This window comes from Myotis nattereri (assembly GCF_964212035.1).
Source record: "Myotis nattereri genome assembly, chromosome: 6".
Lineage (NCBI taxonomy): Eukaryota > Metazoa > Chordata > Mammalia > Chiroptera > Vespertilionidae > Myotis > Myotis nattereri.
In genome coordinates, this window is record NC_138081.1 from 43,406,213 (window position 1) to 43,433,588 (window position 27,376).

General features: G+C 41.9%; 1 protein-coding gene across 2 annotated transcripts in view; it reads right to left on the bottom strand.

Annotated features, from left to right (window-relative positions):
• Positions 1-27,376, bottom strand: part of UBE3D (ubiquitin protein ligase E3D) — a gene marked incomplete at its 3' end in the record, with an annotated part of 120,537 nt that overhangs the window by 32,992 nt on the left and 60,169 nt on the right. Inside the window, exons 8-9 of one of the 2 annotated variants that reach the window (XM_081094263.1) lie at positions 17,329-17,467; positions 16,945-17,001 (exon numbers count right to left, since the gene is read on the bottom strand). In XM_081094263.1, coding sequence (XP_080950389.1) covers positions 16,945-17,001; positions 17,329-17,467 — 196 coding nt within the window. Of the gene's footprint in view, positions 1-16,944; positions 17,002-17,328; positions 17,468-27,376 lie in introns of those variants that run through there. The other variant, XM_081094262.1, reaches the window with a different exon arrangement.

Consider the following 27,376-nt stretch of genomic DNA (forward strand, 5'->3'; position numbering starts at 1 on the left):
GCACATTTAGAAAACAAGATTCATTTACCAAGTCTGCTTAAATTTTAAAACATGAATACGTTCAGTGATCATTTTATTTTGCAGAGAAAGAAGTACAAGGGAGCTTCTAAATGTTGGTTCCCATTATATTTCCAATTATTTCAATTATTTCAGATTATGCATAAGGCAATTTTCCCTCTGAAAAAATGCTGGATAAAAATATCCATGGGAATCCAAATAGCAGCAGTCTAAGGGGGGAACAAAAAGTTTTAAGTTAGGTGATGTAATATGAATTTAATTTTCTATGGAAGCACTATTACAACAAAGACTTGCATGACTAAACCTACCCCAACTTTACATATAAGTGACTACAAACATCTTATTTAATTAACTCTTCTGCATTATTTCAAACAAAATTCCAATAAGGCAACCAAAATAACGAAACTATGCTTACTATGACTCCTGCTTGATTTTATAAAAATCAAAGGTTGAAGAATTAACAACTCTTTCTTTGGATAAATGTAAGATGTCCATCCAACCCACAAGCCCATGGTCCATTTGTTAAGAACTTTCTTACTTCATAGGTGTGGCTTTGCATTGGCCAAGTTTGTCCTGCATAACCCTGGGCCTTAATCACATTTGATGGAAATAAACCCTGACCTAATGGAATTGTCTGTCTCATGGAGAACCTAAGATTTTTTTTTTTGGCGGGGGTGGGGGGGGGGGGGAGAGGGATCACTTAAGTGCTTTTTGCAAAAATGCCATTTCTGCTAAGCTTTCTTATAGGTAAAGAATTAGGCATTGGGTTTCTATAACTAAAAACTAGAAGATTTCTGATTTTCTTAAGGTAATAGCTCCCCAACACCACCAGCTATATGTTGAATGTTAATGTTTAGGTATGGATATCTTTAAGGTGAAGATAACCAACATTTACTTCTTTAGTATTTTCTATCCATTCTTCCATCCCTCAAAATGTGAATTCATACCATCAACAAGTTTCAAAGCTTTGAAATAAATGGTGGCCAAACTAAAAAAGAATTCATTATTGTGTACATATTAAGACTTATTGCCTCAACCTCAAGTCTTCTACATATTACCTCACACACTATAGTAATAAAGTGAACTACAGTCAGTGTAATGACTTCATGATCTGCACCCCGCTAACTCCTGGCCCTCACCATCAAATGAAGTTTGCTGCCTTTAACACCTCACTTCCTTAGCTGCTATCAGTATGTTCCCTTTCTTAGGGTTCAAAGATTAAGCCTTGATCTAGCCTCCTGCTTTTTATAAAACATTTTTAAATTCAATTTGTTTAAAAAAATTGTTATTGGTTTTTTACAGAGAGAAAGGGAGAGGGATAGAGAGTTAGAAACATCGATGAGAGAGAAACATCAATCAGCTGCCTCCTGCACACCCCCCAAGGGGATGTGCCCGCAACCAAGGTACATGCCCTTGACTGGAATCGAACCTGGGACCCTTTAGTCCACAGGCCAACGTTCTATGCACTGAACCAAACCGGTTAGGGCTGATTTGTAGATTTTTAAATCTGATTCTAGTCTAATTATTTTGCCTTTGTAAGTTATTTGATTTTTTGGCCTAAAGCACTTGAGAATTTCATCTTTATCTTTGAAATTTAAGAGTTGTATTATCATCTGTCTCGGGCTTGATCATTCAGGGTTAATTTTCCCAAGTAACCAGTGAACCCTTCTCAATGTGTAGATTTGGGTCTTTTCCTATTTCTGGAAAGTTTTCACAAGTGTGTGGACTCAAGTTTTTTTCTACTTATGGCATTATTTTTTAAATTATAGTTTAAATATTAGATCTGTGTCATTGCTTTTTGTTGTTGCTTGTTTGTTTTTTAATTCAGAAACAATTCTTTAAAAACTGACCTTTTCGCCCTGCTGGTGTGGTGGCTAAGTTGGTTGAGCATTGTCCTATGCATAGGAAGTCTCCGGTTCCACTCCTGGTCAGGGCACATGCCTAGGTTGCAGGCTCTAGACCCAATAGGAGGCATGCAGGAGGCAGCCAATTGATGTTTCTCTCTTATCAATGTGTCTATCTCTCTCTTCCTCTCACTTCATCTCCCTGAAATCAATATAAACATATTAAAAATTTTTTAATGACCTTTTCTTTTTTTTGCCTATCTTTCATTGCCAATACTTTCTCTTAGATCAGGTGGGTGGCAGAATATGCCATTCCAAAATATGCCACATAAAGATTATTTTGGGTTAAAGGTACTTGAAAAACAGAAAAAGAAAGAAAAAATTTTTTTTAAATATATATTTTATTGATTCTCCACAGAGAGGAAGGGAGAGAGATAGAGAGCTAGAAACATCGATGAGAGAGAAACATCGATCAGCTGCCTCCCGCACATCCCCCACTGGGGATGTGCCCGCAACCAAGGTACATGCCCCTGACCAGAATCACACCCGGGACCTTTCAGTCCACAGGCCGACGCTCCATCCACTGAGCCAAACCGGTTTCGGCAAGAAAAATTTTTTGATAGCCTTCTTTTTCTTAAAAGCAGGAGATGAAATTCCCAAGTGAAAGATGTTCTCCCTGAACTAGAAGGAAATATCATTCTTATCATCAAGGACAAAAAGTTGAAACCAAAACATGTTTACGTAAAAAAAACCTTGTAAACATAATTCTTATCTTCCTTTAGCCTCTCCACATAATTTACTTACTTTTCTACAGTCGCCTCTCTTTGTTCAACCCACTATAAAAGCACGGAAGCTCCACCATTTCTTTGGGTCTTTACAACCTACACGGGCCTCACATAAAACTTACACAAATTTGTATGCATTTCTATTGTTAATCAGTCTTACATCAGTTTAACTCTTTGGGCCCAGCCAAAAAACACTAAGAAGGTAGAGGTAAAAATTTACCTCCCTTTCAGAGCCTGTTTTACTTCTTCCTTTATGTGATTTTCATTTTCTTAGCTATTTTTCTGTCTTTCTTTAAACCCTTTAATAAATATTCATTAGACTCTATTTTCACTTGGGCACTTTTTAAATTCATTCTTCATTCCTGACATCTTTTTTCTCCCTTCCATTAATTTCTTGAGTTCAATCAACTCCTTTTTTATTTATCTTGGTTTTTGTCCATTTTACATTTCTGAAGCAGAGTGGTTTTTCATATTCTCAAATACTTGAACATCCTTAATTCTTTTTGGAGTGTAAACTTAACACTTCTAGTTCATTGTGATGTTGTAGGGGAGGATTTTTCTTAATTGATGGTTATGATTTTTCTAATTTTCTGCAATATTTCTCCACTGGCTTTCCTTTTGCCCATTTTTATGATATGGGAATGTTTTATAAAATCCCTATTTTAAAAGGTGACCTTTTCTGTTAGTCTAGCAAAGTCCAGGTAATTTAGTAGGTTTTTCTGTCAGTGTGTTTGTTTTGGTGGCCAGAAAGGAGTTATGAGTCCTCTTTGTCTTACAGAACCCTAAGTTCCACCCACCTCACTTTTCTTCTTCATTGCTAAAAAGCACTTCTTTTCTTTTTGCTTTTTTCCTCCGGAAGCTATACTTTGGGAAGATTGCCCCAGTAAGTGATGCTTACCCTTTTAAATCATTCTGGCCCCTTTAAATCATGTCTGTCTCTTTAAATGGTACACCTAGTCCTGTATTATGTCTGCTTCTTTTAATCACATGTACTTTAAAATCCCTTTCCTACACTCCATGCTCTGATCTGCTTGAACATTTTTTCAGCATTTAAAAATTTAGGCTGGATTTAATATTTCTAGTGGCCATTCAAAATCACCCATCGGCACCTCCTTCTCTTCAGTCTGCGCTACAGTTTTCCTTGGTCTGTTTTCTTCACCAAGAGCCTGCGGCAGAGCGGAGGTGAGGCAGGTGTATAAGGAATTGAGCACTAGAACATGTTGATTTTTTCCCCTGTTTACTCACAGGTATTCTCTTCCTCCAGGTATGCGTGTAGAACTTTCATAGTCGGGAAGTTGTTTTCAGTTTGGGAGACTGATCATGACATAGCTGCATTGTTTTTGGCTACTTTGAAATGTGTAGAGAGCATTTCTTGACTCCAGGTGATGTACCAGAGGATGGAGAAGAGAGGATGCAAAATTTTCAGTTGAAAACAATAGCAAGATGAAGGTAAAAAACTGGGCTCTAGCCAAGGATGTGCCAAGAATGCTGAAAAATCCTGTTGCCAAGAATGTGGAAACATGAGGGAAGAAAGCCTTTAATTTTGTGTGTCCAGGGTCAAACTCAGGCTCCGACTTCTCTCTTTGATTCTCAAAACCTGACTAGCCATATATATATCCATTAAAATAAAACTCAATAATGGGGATAAGTACCAAAAAGAGTGCTTACAAAATCTAGTGCTGAAGAATTTATCCTGAATTCATATATAGACATACATATGTGAAACAACCTTTAAGAGAGAAGGAGAACATATTGAAAGACTCTAATATACGCCTAATAGGAGGGCAAAAGAAGAAAATGCGGGGATAATTGAGATTTAATATATAATGGTTAACCATTTTTCAGAACTAATTAAAGATGAGTCCTCAGATGATCTGGTTTCAGAGAATAGAATATTTTTTTTTAAGTCCACACCTATACATCACTGAAAAACTATACAGTATATCAAGCACAAAGATAAAATCTTATAGGCCAGTCAGAGAAAAGAGATAGATTATCTTCAAGGAAACAGCAAATAATCTTACAATAGCTGTCATATCAACAGAAATAGATGACAAAAGGCAATGTGTGATAAACCTTCACACTGTGAAGGGGTACAGGATTCTATACTTAGCTTACAAGACTATGAACAAAATAAAGACATTTTAGATAGAAAGACCAAGAATCTACCATTCACAGACCATCAGTGAAAAGAATACTAAAGGATATGGGATTCAGGAAAACAAACAACAAAAAAGCACATAAACTCATATGCATATATGTACTGAAGATTAAAATATATTTAAAATTAATAACATTTGTTTTTAAGTGAAAGAAACAAAAGTAGTACAGAAGAATGGGAAAGAAGGGGGTGAGGGGAAGGAATGTGCTTAATAGACAGTTAAAATATGGTAAGATTCTTGCTTGTTTGAAAAAAGTGAAGATACTGAACAATTTTATTTTTACCAGGAAGCTTTATACTTTAATTAAAAAATGTAAGAGTAACCACTAAAAAAAGAAAACTGTATGCTACTGTTTCCAAGCCAGAAAATACATTTACAAAAAAAGATGAAAAGTTATCAAGAGAACAGAGGACAAGAAATAGAAAAAAAGAAAAGATAGTAAGGTAATCAAAACACATACACTCCCCTCCACATGCATATAGAGAGATAGTAGCCCAGCCAGCGTGGCTCAGTGTTTGAGCATCCACCCAGGAATCAAGAGGTCACGGTTTAATTCTTGGTCAGGGTGTGTGCCCGGGTTTCAGGCTCGATCCCCAGAAGGAGACGTGCAGTAGGCAGCAGATGGATGATGTTTCCCTCTCATTGATGTTTCTAGCTCTATCTCCCTTTCCTTTACTCTCTCTCTTAAAAAAAAAAAAATCACTAAAAAAATAAAAAATAGATGGTAGACACAAGTCCAGCTACACTAGAAATCACAATAATGTAAGCAGAGTTAACTTACCTATTTAAAATAAAATCATGTGTTCTGTTTGCAGGGCTCTAATTTCTGCTAAAAACAGTATATTTGGGGGGCTTGATGCTGAAAAGCAGCTGACAGTTCAAACAGGCAATGCCTCAAATGTTTATTGCCTTTACAAACGATTTTCAAGCTGAAGTTAAATGAGACAAAACAACAACAATAATTTATGATCAGCAGGAAGAGTCAGAAACGTTGGAACTATGGATAAATGTTATTATTTATAAAGAACTACTCCCAGCTTTAAAGAGACAAGAAAAGGCACTGGCACCTAAATATCACTCGGCCAATTCTTTACTCCAGTTTAGTCTGTGTTCTGTTATTAGAGCTTCGAACAAGGGACCAGATAACCTCTCGTTCACCACGGATTGATCCAACTGCCTTACTCTACTGAACGCTAACTGCAGACACTAACTGCATGAAGCCCTGCTTGAAGCTACAGAAATATTTCCCTGCTGCCACAGCATAATCCTTCCTTTGCAACCTCTGCAGCCATCATTTCCAAGTTCCAGCCTGGAAAGAAGCAACGTGCTAACCTGTAAGGGGATGCTAACTTACACTGGATGCCGGCCTTCTTCCCCAGGCACACTTAATCCATAAGCTCGCACGCTACTGTGAGTCCTTCGACTACTAAAACAGCATTGGTGGATTTCTGAGCTGCAGGAATGAGAAACCTGGGATCTAGACAGGTGACTTGCACCCAGTCACACTGGTTGCAGGTGCCATAGCAGCCCAGACCAGAAACCAGACCTGCTTCCCCCCTCTATGTCACCTATCAGGTCTATGAGAGAGGAACAGAAGGACAATAAATTGGCTTCATTCTTGTTCCTCATAATTCCTTTGGCCCAGTTCCCCAACACCTTTTCTGTTCCAAATCTTCTCACTTTGCTGAAGGAATGAATCCTTACTGGAGATTCTCAGTGGAAGCTTAGAATAATTCCACCTTCCAACCCATCATTCCCTTCCAGACTGGCACCCTTCCCAGGCTGCTGTTTGCCCCTCTGGGCAGAAAAGCTCCTGCCAACAGTACAGTAGCTTCCTTCACAGGAGAGGCGAGCTCAGCCATCTCGATCCTGATGGCATGTTGTTTCTAAAAGCAGACACGTCTTTAGCCTCCTTTTCAAGGAAGCGGGACCCTCCCCCAGGAAGCCGCTCGACTGAACACAGCCATGTTCAGTGTGTGGGAAAGAACCGAGTCTTGTTGTTAATAGCTCCAGTTAGAAAACTTTCCCAGAATAACCACATCTACAAATAAAATTAATGCAAATGCAAAACCACTGGAAAATTCCCAAGCCACAGCTGTTTCAATGAGAACCAGGACCCCGAGTCAGAAGCACAGGGTGGAACCCGAAGAGGAAGAAGCTGAGGGAGAGCAGAGAAATCGAGAGGCGTCCAAAGACCATTCCAGGGTTCTGCCTCTCGTCTCTACACAGCTCACCTGACACTGGTTTTTCTCTGTCTGGCCCCACAGGAAGGAGGGACCTGGGATTCTCAGGCAGGAGAGCCAGGGCCAGAGAGCACTGTAATCCCATCACTTGTGACCCTTTTTTGTGGCTGTTAGCAAGGTCAAGGATATAAACTCCATTCTCTTGCAGAGCCAAACCAAACCAAACCAAAACAAAACCTCTACGTAATGGGGCTTTATCTATGCTTTTCAACAGTTAAACACTTTCAAGATGTTCAAAAGAAATAAGGACGTCGTCTCTGTAAGAAATACATTCAGTTACAGCGGTCAGCCCGGGCGAATAAATTAGGAACAGCTGGGAACACAGTGCCTCTATGTGCTTCTACCTGACGAGGAACTTCATAATCGAACCCAAGGCCCTCACTGCACAGATAAAGAACTGGGACCCCGCGAGGTTCCTGGGCTACAGCAGGGTCACCCGGCGTCCAGGTGGGGGCAGACTTAAGACCAGACCCTGAGCGTCCTCTGCCAAGGGGAGCGGCTGGCTGTGGAAGGGGAGAGGCTGTGGGGGCTGCACAGCCCTGCGGGGAGGAACCGGAGACTGGGAGACACTGGAGGCCAGGAGTCCGTGCCACACGGCAGGAAGACAACGTAGAGGTCACTGACACCTGGGCTCCACCAAGCACCTGAGTGGGAAAGGCGAGAGCACAGGAGAAGAAAACAGCACCAGAAAAAGCACGAACTTTGTGGTGGCTCCGTTTACTTCACAGTCAGGGATGTGGCAAGGGCAGGTTCGTAAGGAAAAGTGAAGAAAAGAGAAAAATAACTGAGCTATTTGAACTAGTCACTAGGTGTCTGTCATTATTAAAACAATAACAACACACGTTTTGTTTATATTTTCCACCTCAGTGGGAATATATTCTATTATCATATACGTGTTTCTGACCTTGGTTCTTGAAAGCCTTGATCAGAAACACTTTGGATGTTAGCCACATGCAGATTCCGGGCGCTCCTGCAGAGCCACTGACGCAGAATCTCCCAGAAACCTGAATTTTAAACAGGCTTCCCATGGACACTGACATTTAGTGACCAGCACGTGCCTATTCCTGTCGCGGATGAATCGGACAAACCTATCTGCCCTCCAGTCCGCCCCGCTCCCCTCTCAGAGTTACAGATCCTGAGTGCCCTCAAAGCACGGGCTGCTCCGCCCTGGCAGGCCTTGCCGCCAGGCCTTCTCTCCCCACCAGGCATTAGGACTGAAAGGGGCTAGGTAATAGCTGGTTTAATTTTAAGACTCTATATTTTTAGGTTAAAAGTGCAAATAAGTATTGTTTTGCTAATGAAAAACATACCACATTTTCTGTCATGAGTATTTCCTTTAAAGTCGGGGCGGGGGGGGGGGGGAGTTAATTTACTAAAAAAAAGCAAACAACATGAAAGACAGAATCATTGACTTTTTGGGCTCTACCTCATCCCTGCTTCTCTCAATAAGGCCAAAGCCAGAGCAGCCCTGGCACAATCAGGGTCCCCGAACAAGTGCAGCTCCTCAGAGTGAAGGTCAGGGAAGGCTTGGGAACCACGTCCGTGGGAGACAGAAATTTCAGGGGGGCAGGACGTGTAGTGGGGAATCTGGGTAGCATGATCAGCCTTTTGGTAAGAGGTGATGTGGTGGCAACATAAGCTGGCTCTCTGCTTGGCCCCGTCCTCCACATTTTCTCAAGAATATGGCAAAACAGCAGGGACCAAGGGAGGAAGAGGAAGGGAGAATCCAGACTACAGAGCTGTAGTAAACGAAGGCTACCTGCTTATTTCCCCAAACCACACAACACCTCACAGGGCAGAAAGGAAGGAAGGCGGCAACATCCTTTCACGCCCAAATTGTGGAGGCAGTTCTCAGAAATCCGTTTTGTAGAGAGAGGCTGAAAATAGAGCAGTAATCACTACCTTTGAGACTTGGATTTCCTAAATATTATGAGTAGCATTCACGTCCTGGATTATCTCTGCCCGCTGAGGGGAAAGGCATTAGCAGGAAAGGGAGAAGACTGGCACACCTCAGGGACTGATGGGGTCAACAACCCGCCTCTCAGTTCTCTGGAACGCGCACTTAGATCTCCCTGATAGCGGAGTGAAGTTCTAGCAGGCGCCTGCCCATCTCCTGCAGGCCTACCTGCCTCCTGATTACACCCGCAGCAACCCGTGGGCACCTGGAATGGCTCACAGCCTCCCTCCCCATCCACTGTCACCTAACAACAGGACTTTCACATAAAAAGTCTCCAAGTGCCTTTGACAGCCTCGGGGGATGGCTGTCTGCACGCAAGGTGAAACAGAGGAAAGAACAGAATACTGCCAGTAACTGAGTCCCAGCACCTCCAACAAGGGCAATTTTATACTAAAACATATTTGTGTCTGTGTGTATAGATATGTGAGCATACATAAAAAACACTAACAAGAATTACTCTATTTTATTCCCAGTAATTTTTAATTTTCTTTACACTTTTCTGTATTTTCCCATTTTTTTTTTTTATCATGTGACTGTCTTCTTATAATCATTTTCTAAAATGTTACTTTAAAAGATAATTACGACACTCTGGCCAGAGTTGCTAAGTGGTTAGAGTGTTGTCCCATACACGGAAGGGTCACAGGTTTGATTCCCGGTCAAGGGCTCGTACCTGGGTTGTGGGTTCACTCCCCAGTTGGGCACATGTGGGGAGGCAACCAATCGGTGTGTCTCTTTCACATCGATGTTCATCTCTCCCTCTCCATTTCTTTCTAGAATCAATGAAAACTATTTTTGGATGAGGATTAAAAAAAATAAAGATAATTACATCTATAATTCCTCTAGAGATGAACATGGCATATAATAGATAAAGCCATTTATGCAGTGCAATGTCTAAAAGTAGAATAGAGAAAAAAATGGTGTAGAGATAGAAACTTCACTTTCTCTTTTCTGTAGCCCTGTTGTTGCTACTGATCTATAAAGGCCTCTGCCTACCAATTTCTTGGAGCCCCCTGTAGATTACATTTTTTAAAGAAGTTCCTAAGCTTAAACTACAACTTCAAACATAGAAGCAATCAAATCTTTTCCTGAGATACCAACAAATGGCCAAATGACAAAACCAAATTTTCATGTGTTACTTTCTCCCTCTTTTTGGTATAGGTATTAATAAGTAGTAAAAAGAGTAGCTGAATAGGGGAATTATTTGCAAAATTATTCACTTCTGAACAAATGAGAAGTTGAATATGTGTTTTTTTACAGTTAAAATCAAACTGCATACAAGTAAAATAATTAAGAATTTCTTTTCCTCTGGAATGAGTCCCTTATTCAAAATAGTTCATCTGCTTCACCCTTCTTCACTGAACAGTGCATGATTTCAAATCCATCTAGAGCTGAGGAAATATCCCTGAGCAACCCCATTATGGTAAAAAATAAGCTCTATAAATCTTTGCTTCTTCCTTTCTACGTATTTTCACCATATTATTCAACCACACAGCATATGCATAAACCTGCACTCTGATGATGCTCAGAATCTATGATGCTGGAGAACGCCACAACACGCTCCCAGGGCTGAAGGCTGTGGTTCTCTAAAAGGTGATATTAGTAAAAGAGACACTTGCTGCCTTATGGGAAAGAGAGTATGCACAAGACCTAGGATGGTTAAATAAGGCCCCTCGGTATTTTCTTTAACGTAACTGTCATGAGGTGGAATAAATAAGAAGTCCCAGGTTTGAAACACCACCCTGTATTTGGATAATAAGGCAGAGTGCTGGGAAATAATATTAACTACATTCTACGTGAACTTGCCCATATCACTTACTTTCCTCACCTTCAAAATAGGGGTTGTTGTGAGGATTTAAAAAATACACAATGTCTGTGAAAACATTTTAAATTATTATGGAATGCAGCCATCTACCTGTGGGAAAGAAGCAGCTTCAGTTCTGGGGCTCTGTGCTCTGGACAATCCCATCCACACAATCTGGATGGCCCGGAGCGGCTGGATGGAGCAAAGGTTAGTGAGGGAAGGTGAGGGAATGGACAAGAATGGTTTCCTCAGCTCAGGGCCCAAGGCTATGGAACACTCCTTATCCCTCAGCTGAATGTAAGTTTCCAAGGAAGACTCCTCTTGGGAATTCTCAGTGGAAGTCAAGTCATAAGTTAGGAGAGAGACAGAGTCTAGCCAGATGACTCACTCCATTAATGGGACCCTCCGCCATGTTACTACCTAGCTGCACTGTGTTCAGAGTGGCCGAGACCCAGCTGCAATAGAACTGGAAGCAGGTGCAGACTGGGAAAGCAATGCTCAACCAGGGCCTGCTGGGCCTCTCCTGTGACTCACTAAGAAATGGCAAATCTTGTTCCTGCTGTACCATCTAACCAAGGTGGTCCTGACCAGAGGAGAGCTGTCTAGTCACTAAAAATAAAAAAATAAAAAATGATATCCTCTTGACAATCACCAATTAAACATGCAGCGTTACTGCTGGGAAGAACGGACGTGAGTGCTCTGCCTTATCATCCAAATCTTCCGCTATCAGACAGAATAGTGTCTCCCATCTGTGTTCTCAGAGCATTAATTCCATTAAACGCCACTAGAAAAAGTCTTTGTAGTATCCAATACAACTGGGAAATAATATTAACTATATTCTTTAACTAGCAAGGGTCACAATGCTCCTTATGCACATATGAAAGGCACTGAAAAGTCCTGCAAGTAAAAATAAAAAAAATATATTAGTTTAACTAAAGTTATTTTAAATGGCAACAGTACCTGGTGATTAAGTACAGGGGATTCTAGGGCCAGGCTTTGTACCTTATGCTCCTCCGTTTACTAGTTGTGAGAGCATGGGCAAGTTCATCTCTCTGGCTCAGTTTCTGCACAAGTGAAATGGGAATAATACCTTCCGTATGGTATTTTTTCATGACAATGAGCTAATCATTGAGAACAGTGCCATGATAACAGAAAGTTCTGACTATACATTAGCCTTTAAATCTGCATTATTTTTTTTTTAAAAAATATATTTTATTGATTTTTTACAGAGGAAGGGAGAGAGATAGAGAGTTAGAAACATCGATGGGAGAGAAACATCGATCAGCCGCCTCCTGCACATCTCCCACTGGGGATGTGCCCGCAACCCAGGTACATGCCCTTGACCGGAATCGAACCTGGGACCCCTCAGTCCGCAGGCCGACGCTCTATCCACTGAGCCAAACCGGTTTCGGCAAATCTGCATTATTAATACATAATTACTAAATACTATTTTCTATAACAACTACATATTCTAAGGCAGCAGTTGTCAACCTTTCTGACCTCATGGACCACCAGTGGTCACCAGATCACTGGTTGGCGAGCTGTCCTAAGGAACCTGTGTTCCATGGAATAAGGAAATGCTAGTAAGAAAAATAATATTCTTCATACCTGAAGAGAAGTCAGCATCTTGTGTAGCACAAAAAGCATAGCATAGAAATCAGTTAGTCTCCAATATCAACTTACCCTTCTGGGGTCTATTTCCTTATCTATAAAAGTAAGGTAATTAGACTAGTTGGTCTTTCCTGCTACAGTAATAGTCTAGGATTCCAAGGAAAAGGCCTAGTAATTAAAACCCGCAGCCCTGCCCAATCCTGGATCCAACCCGGTTGCCCTTAAGGCTCTACGCCATTCAGATTTAAAGTTGCTATTACCGGTTAAGAAGCGGGTCTGCCATCCAGCAAAATGGATATGGAAATGGCCTTCTGCCACCTTGCCCCGGAGTTCTGAAGCACTCGGAGCAGAAGCAAGCTGGCAGCAGTCATGAGGGCCACAGGCTGCTACCTGCCCTGTTCCCGGACCTTCAATCCCGCCACCTGGGTTTCTGGCATCGAAGCTTGGGCATCATCCCTATTTCCGTACTGTGGTCTCCAGTGCCTAGAGGGAGCCCAGTCCTGTGTACTAGTCACTCTGCTTATCTTGATTCCTGCCAGCTCTTCCCAAAGGCTGAACTCTTCTCCCAGTCTTTCTCATCTGTACAAAGCCCCAGGCTGGAATTACAGTGCAGATACCCACCTGTGCTCAACCATGCCCACATCTCTCCAATCTGAATTCCTGTGGAGTCCACCCTGTCTCAACAGGAAAGGGCTCTGCGTCTGCCCCGGAGTGTGTATGGCTCACACTAGCTCCGTCTTTTGGAGATCTCTAGAATGTCAAATGGCCATGCCGATTTGCGCTCTATTTGCGTATCCTCCCACCATAGCCAGTCAGCCCATATGCTTTCTCCGTCCAAGCACTGTTCTACGTTCTGTTGACACAATATTGAACACAAGCAGACATTCTTCCTCTTTACAGTTAACACACATTTCAGTAGAGGAAAAAGGACAAATAAATGTACAAGATAAGGTTATAGAATATGCTGATAGGGAGAGAGGAATTTGATGAGGAGTGTCAGGCTAGGCCCTTTAGGGAAGGGGGCACCTGAGCTGAGACTGAAAGAAGGTCCAGACCTGAAATTGGGTCCAGAACACCTCCTGGTAGCAAAGAAAACCTCCAGTACACAGACTCTACGGCCAGATCCAGCTTGTGCTGGGGAGCAGGAAATAAGGCCAGTGTGGCTGGAACAGAGTGAGAGGGAAAGAGTAGGACATGAGGCCAAAGGGCAAGGCAGGGCCACATGTTGCTGGCTTTGTTGGCCAGGTGCAGATGTTTGGATTTTATTCTCATTGCAATAAAAAGTCATGGAAGAATTTTAACAGAGTGTGACACGGTAAGTCCATCCTTCTTCCTGGGGCTGCAACAACAACTCTAGTATGTGCCTAGCAACACATCAGTGATTATCCACCAAATGCTACAGTCTCTTCGCTCACAATCACAACAGGCATGTTCAGGTATGTAACCCAGTGCAAGTTAAAATGATAACAAATCCACCCAAAGATATCCCTATTGGCTTGAGAGAAATGTTATACTGTAATTTAAGAAGTTATACTTTCTTATATGTTAATAGCTCTAATCCTATCTAATAAAGAGGTAATATGCAAATTGACCATCACTCCAACACAAAAGATGGCTGCCCCCATGTGGACACAAGATGGCCTGCAGGGGAGGGCAGTTGGGGGGACCAGGTCTGCAGGGTAGGGCAGATGGGGGCAACCAGGCTGGCAGGGAAGCAGTTAGGCCAGCCGTGGGCAAACTATGGCCCGCGGGCCGGATCCGGCCTGTTTGAAATGAATAAAACTATTGAAAAAAAAGACTGTACCCTTTTATGTAATGATATTTACTTTGAATTTATATTAGTTCACACAAACACTCCATCCATGCTTTTGTTCCGGCCCTCTGGTCCAGTTTAAGAACCCATTGTGGCCCTTGAGTCAAAAAGTTTGCCCACCCCTGAGTTAGGCGGTGATCAGGCTGGCAGGCAGAAGCGGTTAGGGGCAATCAGGCAGGCGAGTGGTTGGGAGCCAGCAGTCCTGGATTGTGAGAGGGATGTACGACTGCCCTTAAGGGGTCCCAGATTGGAGAAGGTGCAGGCTGGGCTGAGGGACACCCGCCCCCCCCCCCCCCCGCCGTGCACGAATTTCATGCACCGGGCCTCTAGTTAATAAGATAAACCTCTCCTTTTGGGATTTGGCAGTGATAAGGCTAAAGTGGAATCCTCAGAATTGGAAAATCACATTTTTACAAAAAAAGCAAAAAAAAAAAAGCAGCATTGCTCACAGTAACTGACTCGGCCTGGAATACAAGAGAACTGGAAATGTAAAGATGGTATCTTTAACAAATGTCACTCTGTTATTCTATAGCTCTTGCCAGTACAGCACTTTAAAGAACTGCATTAAAGTTGCTCCCAATTGAAAAAGTAAATCCCAAGTACAGGCAGAATTAGCAGCCCCGTTCCTTGCTCTTATAGTAAATGATTAAGGGGGTGTTACAAAGATGAAGCAGGGCCTCTCTTTCTAATCCTGACAGACATCCTCCCTTTTTCACTAATCCTCTATTTTGGAGTGAAGGCCCGCACAGGGAAGTCGATTCCTGGTAAAGCCATAATAAGAATGCGTCTTTCCGCCCTAACTGGTCTGGCTCAGTGGATAGAGCGTCGGCCTGCGGACTCAAGGGTCCCAGGTTCGATTCCGGTCAAGGGCATGTACCTGGGTTGCGGGCACATCCCCAGTAGTGGGTGTGCAAGAGGCAGCTGATTGATGTTTCTCTCTCATCGATGTTTCTAACTCTCTATTCCTCTCCCTTCCTCTCTGTAAAAAATCAATAAAATATATTTTAAAAAAAAAGAATGCGTCTTTCCAGGGCCAGAAGCAGGGGGAAATCTCTTTAGCAGACACTGTTCAGGAACTTGTGACAAGTTTCTCTGTACCTTTGAAATCGGGCAAATGTTTGTGCTCCTGACAATAATATTCACAAAGGACTGAGACCAGAGGAAGTACAATCACTCATAGAGAGGGTCACTCAGCAATTAACGTGCTGACAGCTCTAAAAGCTCCCGTGATTAGCGGTGAGAGGAGAGAACAGTAATGCCACCAAGAGCAGGCAGGCTTTCCTGCCCCTGTGTTTACATGAGCCCGAGCTGAGATCCTCAAAGGCAGCAAGGCCGCCTGCCTCGTCTCATGGAGAAGAAATACAGACGGGGCCTCCTCTCAAATTCCCCACACCCGGTTTAGATTCCTCTTTTACCTTTCATCCCTAAGACTTGCGTTGAGGCAACTTTGTAATATAATTATTCTCAATTTATATCACACACAGATGATGGTTCCATCTTCCCCAATATTCTATGTAAAATCCTTCAAGTCAGAGTCATCTCTCTGGCTCCCCCACTCACCCATCATATAAAAATTTCACACCATACATGAAGGAACAAATAAAAAATAATTGCCTTCCAGTCTCACTCCCCAAAGGGTAACCATTGATAAGTTTCTTACCTCCCTTCAAAAAAGTTTGTGGGCATATATAGACTTTTGTGTTATGCAGTGTTCAATCTCAAGAGCAAAATTTAGAAGAAAGAAAGATTGATAGAATTTTAAATCATTTCTGGTTCAGGGCAGCATACAAATAAATAATTACAAATTACTAGAGAATAAGGGATGATGTGGATATTCCAAGATAGACACAACTGGCCTCCATCTACCACTGACACACCCTCCACCTCCCAAGACTTGGGCGAGTACTGCATTCAGGTGGTAGATGCAGTTACCTGGGCATTTGCCAGGGGACTCCAGCTCTGTCTCTAACATGCTGCGTGGTCCCTGGCCAGTTCACTCCATCTCTCTGCGTCTCAGTTTCCTCTCCTACAAAATAAGGTGTTTTCTAGGGTCCCTTGAGTCCGGTATCAAAGTTGATAATCGAGTAATGAATGATAAATACAAACAGGCACACCATGGCCAAAGTCTGATATTTGTATCAGGAAGAAAATCACAGAGATAATCAATATAATAAATTACCAGGAGAATATGGATACAAACTAGATTGCAGTAATTATGTTTTTTTAATCAATTTTTTGAGCTATAATTCATAGAAGAATTCATGTCTTATTTTAACAGAGATGCACCAAGCAACACACATTGATCCTGAAGTTATTTTAAGATACACCTGCAACCCTTTGGAAGTAGAATTGACATACATTGACTCATTTCTCACCTGGGCATGTGGCCTTCTCACCAAGCTCAGAAGGTTTGCGAATATTTTTCCATTGTCAAGACTCATTGATATGTTCAATTACACTCAGTAGCTATTGGGTCACAACTTCAGTGACTAACATCTTCATTCTCATTTGCCACCTCAGTGACAATTAGCTGCCTACCAGGGAGAAAGTCCTATTGCTGGTTGGTCCATATTTGCTGTCCTGTTTGTCCTGTTCTGACCTTGTCCTTTACCTGGAGCATAGATAGATACCCAGGAGAGTGGGAAAGTGATGATGGTGGGACCAGGGAGAGAGGGAACAGGTGCTGAGAGTGGGTAAGACCCTATTACTGTTAAGCATCCACTTGGCAATTTGACTGCAAGCTGAAGATCCTTGTTCCAGGGCAAATCTGGGAAAAAGGAAGTGGCATTCACAAGTGTCTCTGTCAAATGTTCTTGCCTTTTCTCTCAGAGGCAGGAAAGATTAAGGGAACAAACCCTGGAGTTAGAGAGAGATGGATTCCATCACTACTGAACAACTGCCTAGAGAATTCTGAGCCTCCATTTTTTCATTTGTTTAAAAAGAGACAGGCAAGGCAGTACATGCATTATGCTTATTATTAGTATGAGGTGAAAATGTGGGTTTCCGTGGACTACCTCCTGTGAAAGGCAGGCTCCTTAGAGGGCCATTGCAAGTAAAACTGAGAAATGACACCCTGGTAGGAACAATCCCTTACCTGAAAGGAATTCATACAGCGAAGGGACGGAGGCAGCGTGGCATTATTCCTTGATAATAGCAGCAGCAGCTCCAAGCAGGTTGCAGAGGGCAGGGTCAGAGGGTGGACGCTGATGTCACTTTCCCAGGAGCTGACAAACCTGAAAGACATTGGTGTGTGCAAGGTCATAATTGCACCTGGTCACCATTATTTCCAGAATCTAATGGAGAAGAAGAAAACCTCCAGCTGTGGGAGGAAAAACAATGTACAAAAAAAATAGAAAGAAAATAGTTACGCTATAAACTCACAGATTAAATGTCCAAGACATCTTACAGCATTTGGGTATAAAACAGATGGCGTAGGCCTTTTTTTCAGGTCAACATTTTATCCTCAAGGAGCCAAGAAATGCAGTCTTACTTGTGAGGGACCAATCTGGGGTTTGGGGGAACAATAGCGAACACACCGAATGCTTCCTATGTTCTACGCTCTGAGCTGCATGGGCACCTTGGTCCACCCGCAGATATGTGTGAAACGGACCTATTGTTATCCCCATTCCACACATGTGGCAATTGTTACTGAGCTGGATATGCCCTTTGCAACATCCAGTTCAGTGATTTTCAGACCAGCCCTCATTCATGACACAAATCAAAGCAAAGCTGGTGTTAGAAGGGTAGGAATGGCAGGAGGCTCTCACCCTCCAGCGTGGCCTGGGAAGCAGCTCTATTTGAAAATCCTTTCATTTGAGAGATGAGGAAACCGAGGGCTAGAAAAGCAAAGAGACTTGTCTGAGATGAGGAGGATGTTTAGGAAATTATACGAGTCTGATCCTGGTTTCCTGACTTTCCATCTGGTGCTTAAAGAAAAGGGGAAAATCAGGAAATCGTTATGAGAAAGTGTAATAAGAGTAGCATGAGTCTTATGCTATCACTCTTCTATTTACAGTACTTGAGTATTTCCTGTCTTTGCCCCCACCAAAGTGTCTCTTGCCATTGTCCTGAATTTTAAAGAGAAGTGTGTGTGTGTGTGTGTGTGTGTGTGTGTGTGTGTATGTTTGCCTTTCTATATAAACTTCTCTCTTAACGGTGACTTTTAATCAAGTCAGTGGTGAATTCCGAAACTTCAGGGAGCAGCAGTGGTTGAGAAGAGAATAGAGTTGAACACTTTATATGACAAGTCATAGCAGATCATTTAGCTGTGTGCATCAGGTTACTCATTACGCTGCTAGGTTTCTGATGTGGGGTGCAGAGTCAACTCCTTCCTAAAGCATTCGCCTTCTAATGCGACTGGAAGAGGAAGGACACTGTCTGCTTTCCTAAATATTGGTCTATTTCAGCAAGCGTATATTTTTTGTGTCTTTTCAGTGTTTTAAAAATTATTTTATACTGACTGGCTCTGTTATTCTTTCTGCTTTTACTATTTATGTAACATTCTTGACATTTTTTCCAGAATGGAAATAAAGACTCTTGCCACCTTTGGTAAAAGTCATATGTAGTACTAGTGCAGTGGCTCCAAGCTCATTCTCCTGGCACCATCCTTTTGCCCTCCACAAACCAGTTACTTTCCCTTCTCTGGCCTGCACTAGGCTACACACCTGTGAATGGTCACAGTTTTCTGAGCCTGGAAGGCCTGTTTCCCTTATAAGAATTAACTTGCTAATCACCATACTTGTATCCATTACAACATGTACCACCACCCTAGTTGTGTGCCTATTTGGACTGTGTCTACATCTCTGACTCATATGAGATCAGACATGAGTAACTGTAACCTGTGGATTACTCTAACTTGGCAGTCTAATGTGGAAATAAAAATTAGATTAGTATTGTTTTTCCTCAAACACACCCAGGATTTAACCTGTTACTGGCTAAAAGAAATAGCCAATGCCAATTTTTCACTCATTCTTGTATGTTCAATAAGCAATTTAAGTTTTCAGAATTCATACATTTTACCCCAGCACCTACAACAGGGCTCATTAAAGCTATTTTCATTCTTATTTTCTAAAAAGTGCCCTGAAAAGGTTTTTGCTTTTTTCTGAATTGGAACTCTTGCAGCCAAGGTCACCTGACACTGCCCTGGATTGTGAATGTCCCTTGGGAACTCATAGGTGAACCCTCAAAACCTAACCCGGGCCAGTCATGCTGCATCTTCAGTAGGGGTGTCCCGGGAACACTGCAGCCTGCACGGGGCTGGCTGGAGCTCACAAGTAAGGATCCAACCAGAGCGCAGAACATCTTTGAGACACTAACACTTTTTCATCATTTTTTTACTCCTCTTTTGGCAGTATCCTATCTAATAAAAGAGAAACATGGTAATTAGCATACGACCGCTACCCTTCCCATTGGCTAATCAGGGAGATATGCAAATTAACTGCCAGCCAAGATGGCGGCTGGCAGCCAGGCAGCTGGAAGCTAACATGAGGCTTGCTTGCTTCAGTGACGGAGGACTCCAATGTTCCCCGCCTGCCTTGCCAGCCTCTGAGCTTGCAGTTTCAAACATTGTAACAAATATAGAAGCTAAACAAAACCCCAGAAACCTGCTTTCAGCCTGCCAGGATCTCAGAGCTGGAGTTATACATTGTTTCGATTATAGAACCCAAACAAACCAGATACCTGCTTTCAGTAGCAGAGGCCTCAGAGCTGGAGCCAGAGCTAAAGTATGCCCAGAATATAAAGAAAAAAGAAAAAAAGGAGCAGTTGGGAGCTTCAGTCACCTGTCAGCCTGAAAACAGCCCTCAGCCCCTCACCCAGACTGGCCAGGCACCCCAGTGGGGACCCCCACCCTGAAGGGTGTGTGACCAGCTGCAAACAGCCATCATCCCCTCACCCAGGCTGGCCAGGCACCCCAGTGGGGACCCCCACCGTGAAGGGTTGTGTGACCAGCTGAAAACAGCCATCATCCCCCACCCAGGCTGGCCAGGCACCCCAGTGGGGACCCCCACCCTGATCCAGGACACCCTTCAGGGCAAACCAGCTGGCACCCACCCATGCACCAGGCCTCTAACCTATATAGTAAAAGGGTAATATGCCTCCCAGCACCGGGATCAGTGGAGCCGCGAGGCCTCCCGGCACTGGGATCAGCATGACAGGGGGCAGCGCCTAAACCCCCTGATCGCCCTGCGGCTCTGTGTGTGACCGGGAGCGGGGCCACAACCTCCTATCGGCCCTGCTCTGTTCGTGACAGGGGAAGGCGCCCCAACCTCCTGATCAGCCCTGCTCTGTGCCTGATACGGGGGAGCTTCCCAACCCCCTGATCGCCCTGCGACTCTGTGTGTGACAGGCTGGGGCACCCCAACCCCATGATCAGCCCTGCTCTGTGTGTGACAGGCTGCGGCACCCCAACCCCATGATCAGCCCTGCTCTGTGTGTGACAGGGTGCGGCGCCCCAACCCCCCGCCCCCCCCACGGGCCCTGCTCTGTGTGTGACAGGGTAGAGCCATAACCTCCCCATCGGCCCTGCCCTGAGTGTGAGAGTGGCGGCGCCCCAACCCCCTGATCGGCCCTGCTCTGTGGGTGATAGAGGGCAGCGCCCCAACCCCCTGATCCACCCTGCTCTGTGTGTGACAGGGGGCGGTGCCCCAACTCCCCTATCGGCCCTACTATGTGAGTGACAGGAGGGAGCTCCTCAACCCCCTGATGGGCCCTGCTCTGTGCGTGACAGGGGGGAGCTCCCCAACCCCCTGATCGACCCTGCTCTGTGCGTGACAGGGTACGTAGCCCCAACCCCCCTGATCGGCCCTGCTCTGTGCGTGACAAGGGATGGCGCCACAACCTCCCAATCCGCCCTGCTCTGTGCATGACAGGAGGTGGCGCCCCAACTCCCCAATCGGCCCTGCTCTGAGCCCGACCAGGGGCTGCACCTAGGGATTGGGCCTGCCCTCTGCCACCCGGGAGCAGGCCTAAGCCAGCAGGGCGTTATCTCCCGAGGGGTCCCAGACTGTGAGAGGGCACAGGCCGGGCTGAGGGACCCCCCCTCCCCCCCCTAGTGCACAAATTACTTTATGATACTGTATATATTCTAAACCTTGAATTAGAAAGGTAGTACAGATGGACATAGGAAAATACCCATCTGTCATGGTAAGCAAAACAGTTATATGAGAAAAACAGGTTAGAAGGCAATACAATAAACATAAATGGTTATTTCTGTTAGAGGGAGATAATAACCTGATTTATACGTTTTCTTCCTTATGCTTTCATATTTTCCAAGTATTATTTTTACAATCAGGAACACGTTCACGTTAGGATGTAGATGTGATTTTTGGCACAGAGAGAGGAATGTTTACATGCTGCTTAAAGGTGTCAATGGGCTGCTAAATGGCTACGGTGTGATCTATCAAAAGGGACACTCAAACAGAAATTAAAACACATCAGCACTGCCTTGCCACTCACCATCAAGTGATCTTTGACAAGCATTCTTGGACAGGCCTACCTGCCTCATAAGATCCTGAAGTTTATATACAACCCACCCAATGTATCAAACCACCTAAATTTATACAAAAGGACATTCATCACACTACTAATGAACCATAGTTACAAAGAAAAGACAAATTACTTAAACATGTTAATTATTCATGTTGCTATGTAATCACAAACTTTAGCCTGGCATGTAAATGCAACATTGGCATTTTAAATTGAAGCCTTAAAGTATTCTGCAATTTAATAATGTTCATCCCTATTGAAGCTCAAAATAGTGAAGAATGTCCTGATCACATAGTTAGTGAGGGATGGAAAAGAAACTCAGACATGATCTCCATCTAAGCCTCATTCTGTTTTTACCATACTACACACAAGGCAAAAGTCTACTAGATATTTTTGAACTAGTTCTAGCCAATGAAGTTCAAAGAATAAGAGCAAACAATGGGGTAAATTTTAGATATCTTAGAACACCCCTTTTTTTAATCATTTGAACAACCTTATTATTTTTGAAATTAGACAATCCAGGTGGACTCAAGATAGCTCAAATTTCCAATATTCATCCTTTCCCCACAGCATATTTTTCATTAGCCCTAAGACTTATTTTTTAATGTTAAAATTTATAATCTGAATCATAATATATTATTTTAATCACATGACACATCCATATACGTGGACATGAAAAATAAAAACAGCTGCCTTGGAAAGGTAGAGCTATGGGTAACCTGTTCCCAAAATTTCAGCTAATGTTTTCACATTAAAAATAAAATTTAGTTAGAAAGAAATAAAGGAAAGAGAGCAGAAAGGAAAGAGGGAGAAATGGTCTATCGTACTTAAAAGTCGGTTTATCTTAAAACAGTTTCCAAACTCATTATGTGGAACTTAGGGCACGTACTGATTAAGCCAGAGGTGATATTTGAGACCATCCACCCATGTCTCAAATTGGTACAAATTTCATTAATGAAAAAAACAGAGGATTATAATAATCAAGCATTTGGATTATTTCTGATATTTCCTGCAAAGATATCGCAGACTATTAGACCTAAATCAGTAATCTTCCACTATAAGATCAATATGAGAAGTATTGCAAAAGAAATAACAAACTAAACATCAATTGAAACCTATTTCTGTGACTTTAAAGTACTGAGAGAGGAAAAGCTTTCCTGGGAGACCAGGGCTGTCAGCCAGGTGACCTTAGTCCAAGAGACCAAAATGCAAGTGGAGAACACACCATCCTTCTTCCTAAACGTCTGCCTTGACAGAATCCCCTAGGAAAGCAACTATGACCTATTTATTTTGAAAGAGGCAACAAGAAGGGGAAAAATTCAGTTCCATCACTTCTAACAAAAACAGTGAAATAATAAATCAACCACCAATCAATATCAAGAAAGGACTTGAGAAAATAGAAAAGTGATACAGTCTTCTAGGAAACACAGAGGTTGTTTAATGTAATAGGTGAAAATAACAAATAGACAAGATATAACAACTCCACCAAAAATTAAAATTATTTCAAATGAGTCCAACATAATTGTATAGAGAAGAGAAAATAATAGAGTAGAGCTAGTTGATTTGGACTCTTTTGTCCTAGAAAGACCTAAGAAAGCAAATAACCTATTAATGATGTTAAAATACAACACTGTTCATGCCTGTGGATTTTAAAAATTCAATTTCAAAGCTACCACAATGATAAGCACATCAATTTATGCTCTCCTCTTCGTGACAGCAGCCTGAGGTGATTTCTGAAAATGGTTTTCTATTCACTTGACCCAGAAAACCCCACAAAATTATGCAATCAAGAGGTTCAAATCTTTATGTTCACGTTAAGAACACGTGTGAAACTGCCCAGGCCATGTCACTTTACAGAAGTAATGTGTGCCATTCTGTCCTTACAATAGTGGAGTTGGGAGGTATGCCCAGCCAAACAGTGGGGCTGGACAGAGTTGGTGGCCCAGAAAGACTACTGAATTTTTGCTGCATATGTTTGAAAATGCAGAGAGCAATGCTGAACTTAAGGGTAGATGTAGATTCTCTGGTCCTTGAGCACATCCAGGGGAACAAAGCTCCCAAGATGCTGCACAGAACTTAGAGCGCTTGCGGGCACATTACCCAGTACATAAGCTCTTCCTGCCACACTGAGATGATCCTCACTGAAAAAGAGCAAATTATTCTTAAACCAGAAGAGAGGTTGCACAGAAGAAAAATATATCCCAGAAGAAATTAAAAAAAAACAACAAAAAACGTAATGGTTCAGAAGTAAATTCAGCATAAAATCTATATATATAAAAGCCTAATATGCAAAGTGTCCCCTCTACAGACCAGGAGTTCTATCGCTCGCTATAACGTGCACTGACCACGAGGGGTGGCACGGAATGAAGGCAGGCCCCAGCTATCAGCCAGAAGCCTGGGAAGGGAGGCCCCGGTCGGCAGCCAGCAGCCGCTAGGGACCCTATCCGTGCACGAATTTTGTGCATTGGGCCTCTAGTAAGTAATAATAAAAGTAAAACACTGTACTATTAAAAAACAAAAGAATCTTCAAAAATCACAGGTCAAAGGTAGAAACTCTCTGAAAGAACTCCAATATATTTATAAAAGGAGGACAAACAACAAAAATTTGGTGTTTTGCTTTGTGTGTTTTTTTAAGAAAGCCTATGAATAGACAATAGTTCAGGGAAGGCCTGGGGAGGGGTAGAGAATGGGGTGGAGGGGATCAATGGGGGAGAAAAAAGAAAGGGAACATCTGTAATACTTTCAATAATAAAGATAAATTTTTTTAAAAAGGCTTTCAAGTAATGGTTTTTAAACCATTTGAAGGTCATTGGTCTTTATGACAATATGATTAAAATTATGGACTCCCTCTCTACAGAAGCATTCATTTATACAAAGAAAATTTTGCACATAATTTTGAGTGCTTCCTAGACCACCCATTGCTCAAGAGCACTCATGCCCTTATTTTTTACTGGCTTCTTTCACTTAGCATGTTTTCAGGGTAAAAACCATTGCTTTTCAGTTAAATATGGTCTCTAATCTACAATTTTTGATAAAATATTAAAACAATTTCATTTTATGCTTATAATATATCATACTTGTGTTAGCATATTAATATAGGTAAAGTTTTCAAGGAATTTTTAAAGAGAAAGTCTCCTGGCTCAGATTTTTACTACATTCCATGACCAGAGGAAATCAATCAAAAAGGAGGCTGATAAATGTACTTCTAATCTTTTAATCACTTTCCTGAGCCACTGGACATCAACTTATGAGGGCTGAGATGCAATAAATTAGATTCACTCTAATAATATTCTTATAAGTAAGCTTCACACTGCGCATCACTAGACTTCCTATCCCATGAGGGGTCAACTCAGCCAGCACTTTCATTAATCAGCACTACCCCCTCTGTCCCAGTTTAAGTCCTCTATCAATGTGGCTATGAAAGTGTTTATGATGCAGACAGTACAAAGCAAGGGTGTGAGACTTTTTGTTCTTTAATTATTTCTTAGGCCTGGTTCGATGAATAAGTTTTCTATTTGTTCAGTTAAAATAGATTGTCAGTGACTGTGTTGACAGGTACAGTAAAACCATGTTTGGTCTACAGAGAAGAGATGATCTATTGGAGTATTACCAGCCCATGGCTTCAGAAGGGGGTTAGGGTTAGGTGGTCTGCACCAATATCCAACCTTCCCCTTCCCTGCCTTTATAGAACACTGTCATCTCCAGTATTCTTGGCTTCTCTTACACCTCTTCTAAGTCCACTTTCAGATGGCCTTCTCTTGGAAATCCATACACCCTTCCTTCATAAGAGGGCAGAGGACAGTGGTATAGCTCAATTCAGATGAATTAGGCCTGGCCAATTTTGGTAGCTGAGATATTAGCAATGAACTGCATAACTCTGAGTCACAAGTGGCTCTCTCTGATCCATTAGAAGACAAACCCTAATGACTAAAAATTCTGTCCCTTCATGGGAAGAGACGAGAATCCCAATGCCAAGATCGCTAACCTACTCATGTTCTCTATGCAAGAGTCCTTGATTTTAGGAAATGTCCTCCTGTTTAAGACTTCAGACCTTTTGCGAAGTCACATGTCAGTGCAACTCTGGTAGAGTGAAAGCCCAATGGCCACACTCCTTTCAGGTAAGGTAAGAGAATCAATTTTGAAATTAAGATATAATTATTATTTATTTTTTAGAGAGAGGGGAAGGGGGGGGGGAGAGAAAGAGAGAGAGAAAAGAGAAACAGCAATTTGTTGTTCCACTTATTCGTGCATTCATTTGTTGATTTTTGTATGTCTTGTATGTGCCCTGACTGGGGATCAAACCCACAACCTGTGCATATTGGGATGATGCTCTAACCAAATGAGCTATCTAGCCTTGTATATAGAAATTTCATTTCTACCAACTTAAATTCAATTCCCTTGTAATAAAGTTATTAATGTGTACCTTAATAAAATAAACAATAAGATCAATCAGGTCAGGCCTGACAGTCTCCTAAACTTTATATCTATCATTTACCCACGAGCTAACCCTAAAAAGATCTGCGTATAGACACTGGCAAATATGCTCCAAAGTTTTATTCAAAGATTTTATGGAGTAAGAGGCACCCCTTAGAAAAGCATCTTGAGTCAAAGAAGGAAATACCTGACTAAATTTTTCCAAGGCAAAACCAAATATTGTTAAAAATGAAAGCTTTTGGAACCTAGGAGGAATTTCATTGAAACCTCCAAAGACCATGACTTTTTAAGATTATTAAATATGCAGCTTTTCTTTCCTTCCAACCACACCCTTGAAATGAACTATCTTTGCTATCTGGCTTCCACTATTCTTCGTTCGTTCATTTTGGAGAGACTATTGTAAATATTTGGTACCAAGGTATGAAAAAGACACTTAAAATGTGGTAATCATCCCTGTATAGCATATGCGTGTGAACTGAGGCAGGGGGCATGTGTTAAACATGGTTGATTCAAAAAATCACTATTCTAGAAAGGTTTTAAAGTTACTTTCAGCAACTAGAGAAAAGCAGCTAAGCATCTGAATTTACCAGTATTAGGAGAACTAGAAACGCTAACTTGTTCTGTTTTTCTAACAGTAATCCATCATACTCTCAATATAAAAATACTGTCATTCTCTGAACCAATTCATAGTATAATAAGAAATTTTCTTTCTAAATTTAATGAGTAAAGTTTGCATTTATTTAGCCTAGGAAATAGGAAGAAAACAAAACAATGTTTCTTGATAATACAAAATATTTAACTTATAACCAAAGTATTTCTTGTTCATTTATTGATATAAACATTAAAAACATATAAACTTGCTTTAGTTACTAAAATAAACGTGTACATTTTTCAGTGAAAGTATCAAAACTGTACTTTTGATACCCGAGTTCATCTTTTATTAACATCCCAAGCATCATCTGCAATTCTGCTTTCTAACTACTTGTAACATTGAGTTATAAAAACTAGCAAAAATAAGTTAAAACTCCAAAGTATGTAACCTCTAAAAATCAAAAGCTAAATGATGGTTGTACTAGTAGATCTATTTGACATGAAAAGACAGTCACAATATTTTGACAAATTAAAAAGAAAATGTAAAATAAAAAACAACACATACAGCTAAAATTAATTTATGGGCAGTTAAATATTCTAATCAGATTTTTCTGAATATAGGGCAGGACAAA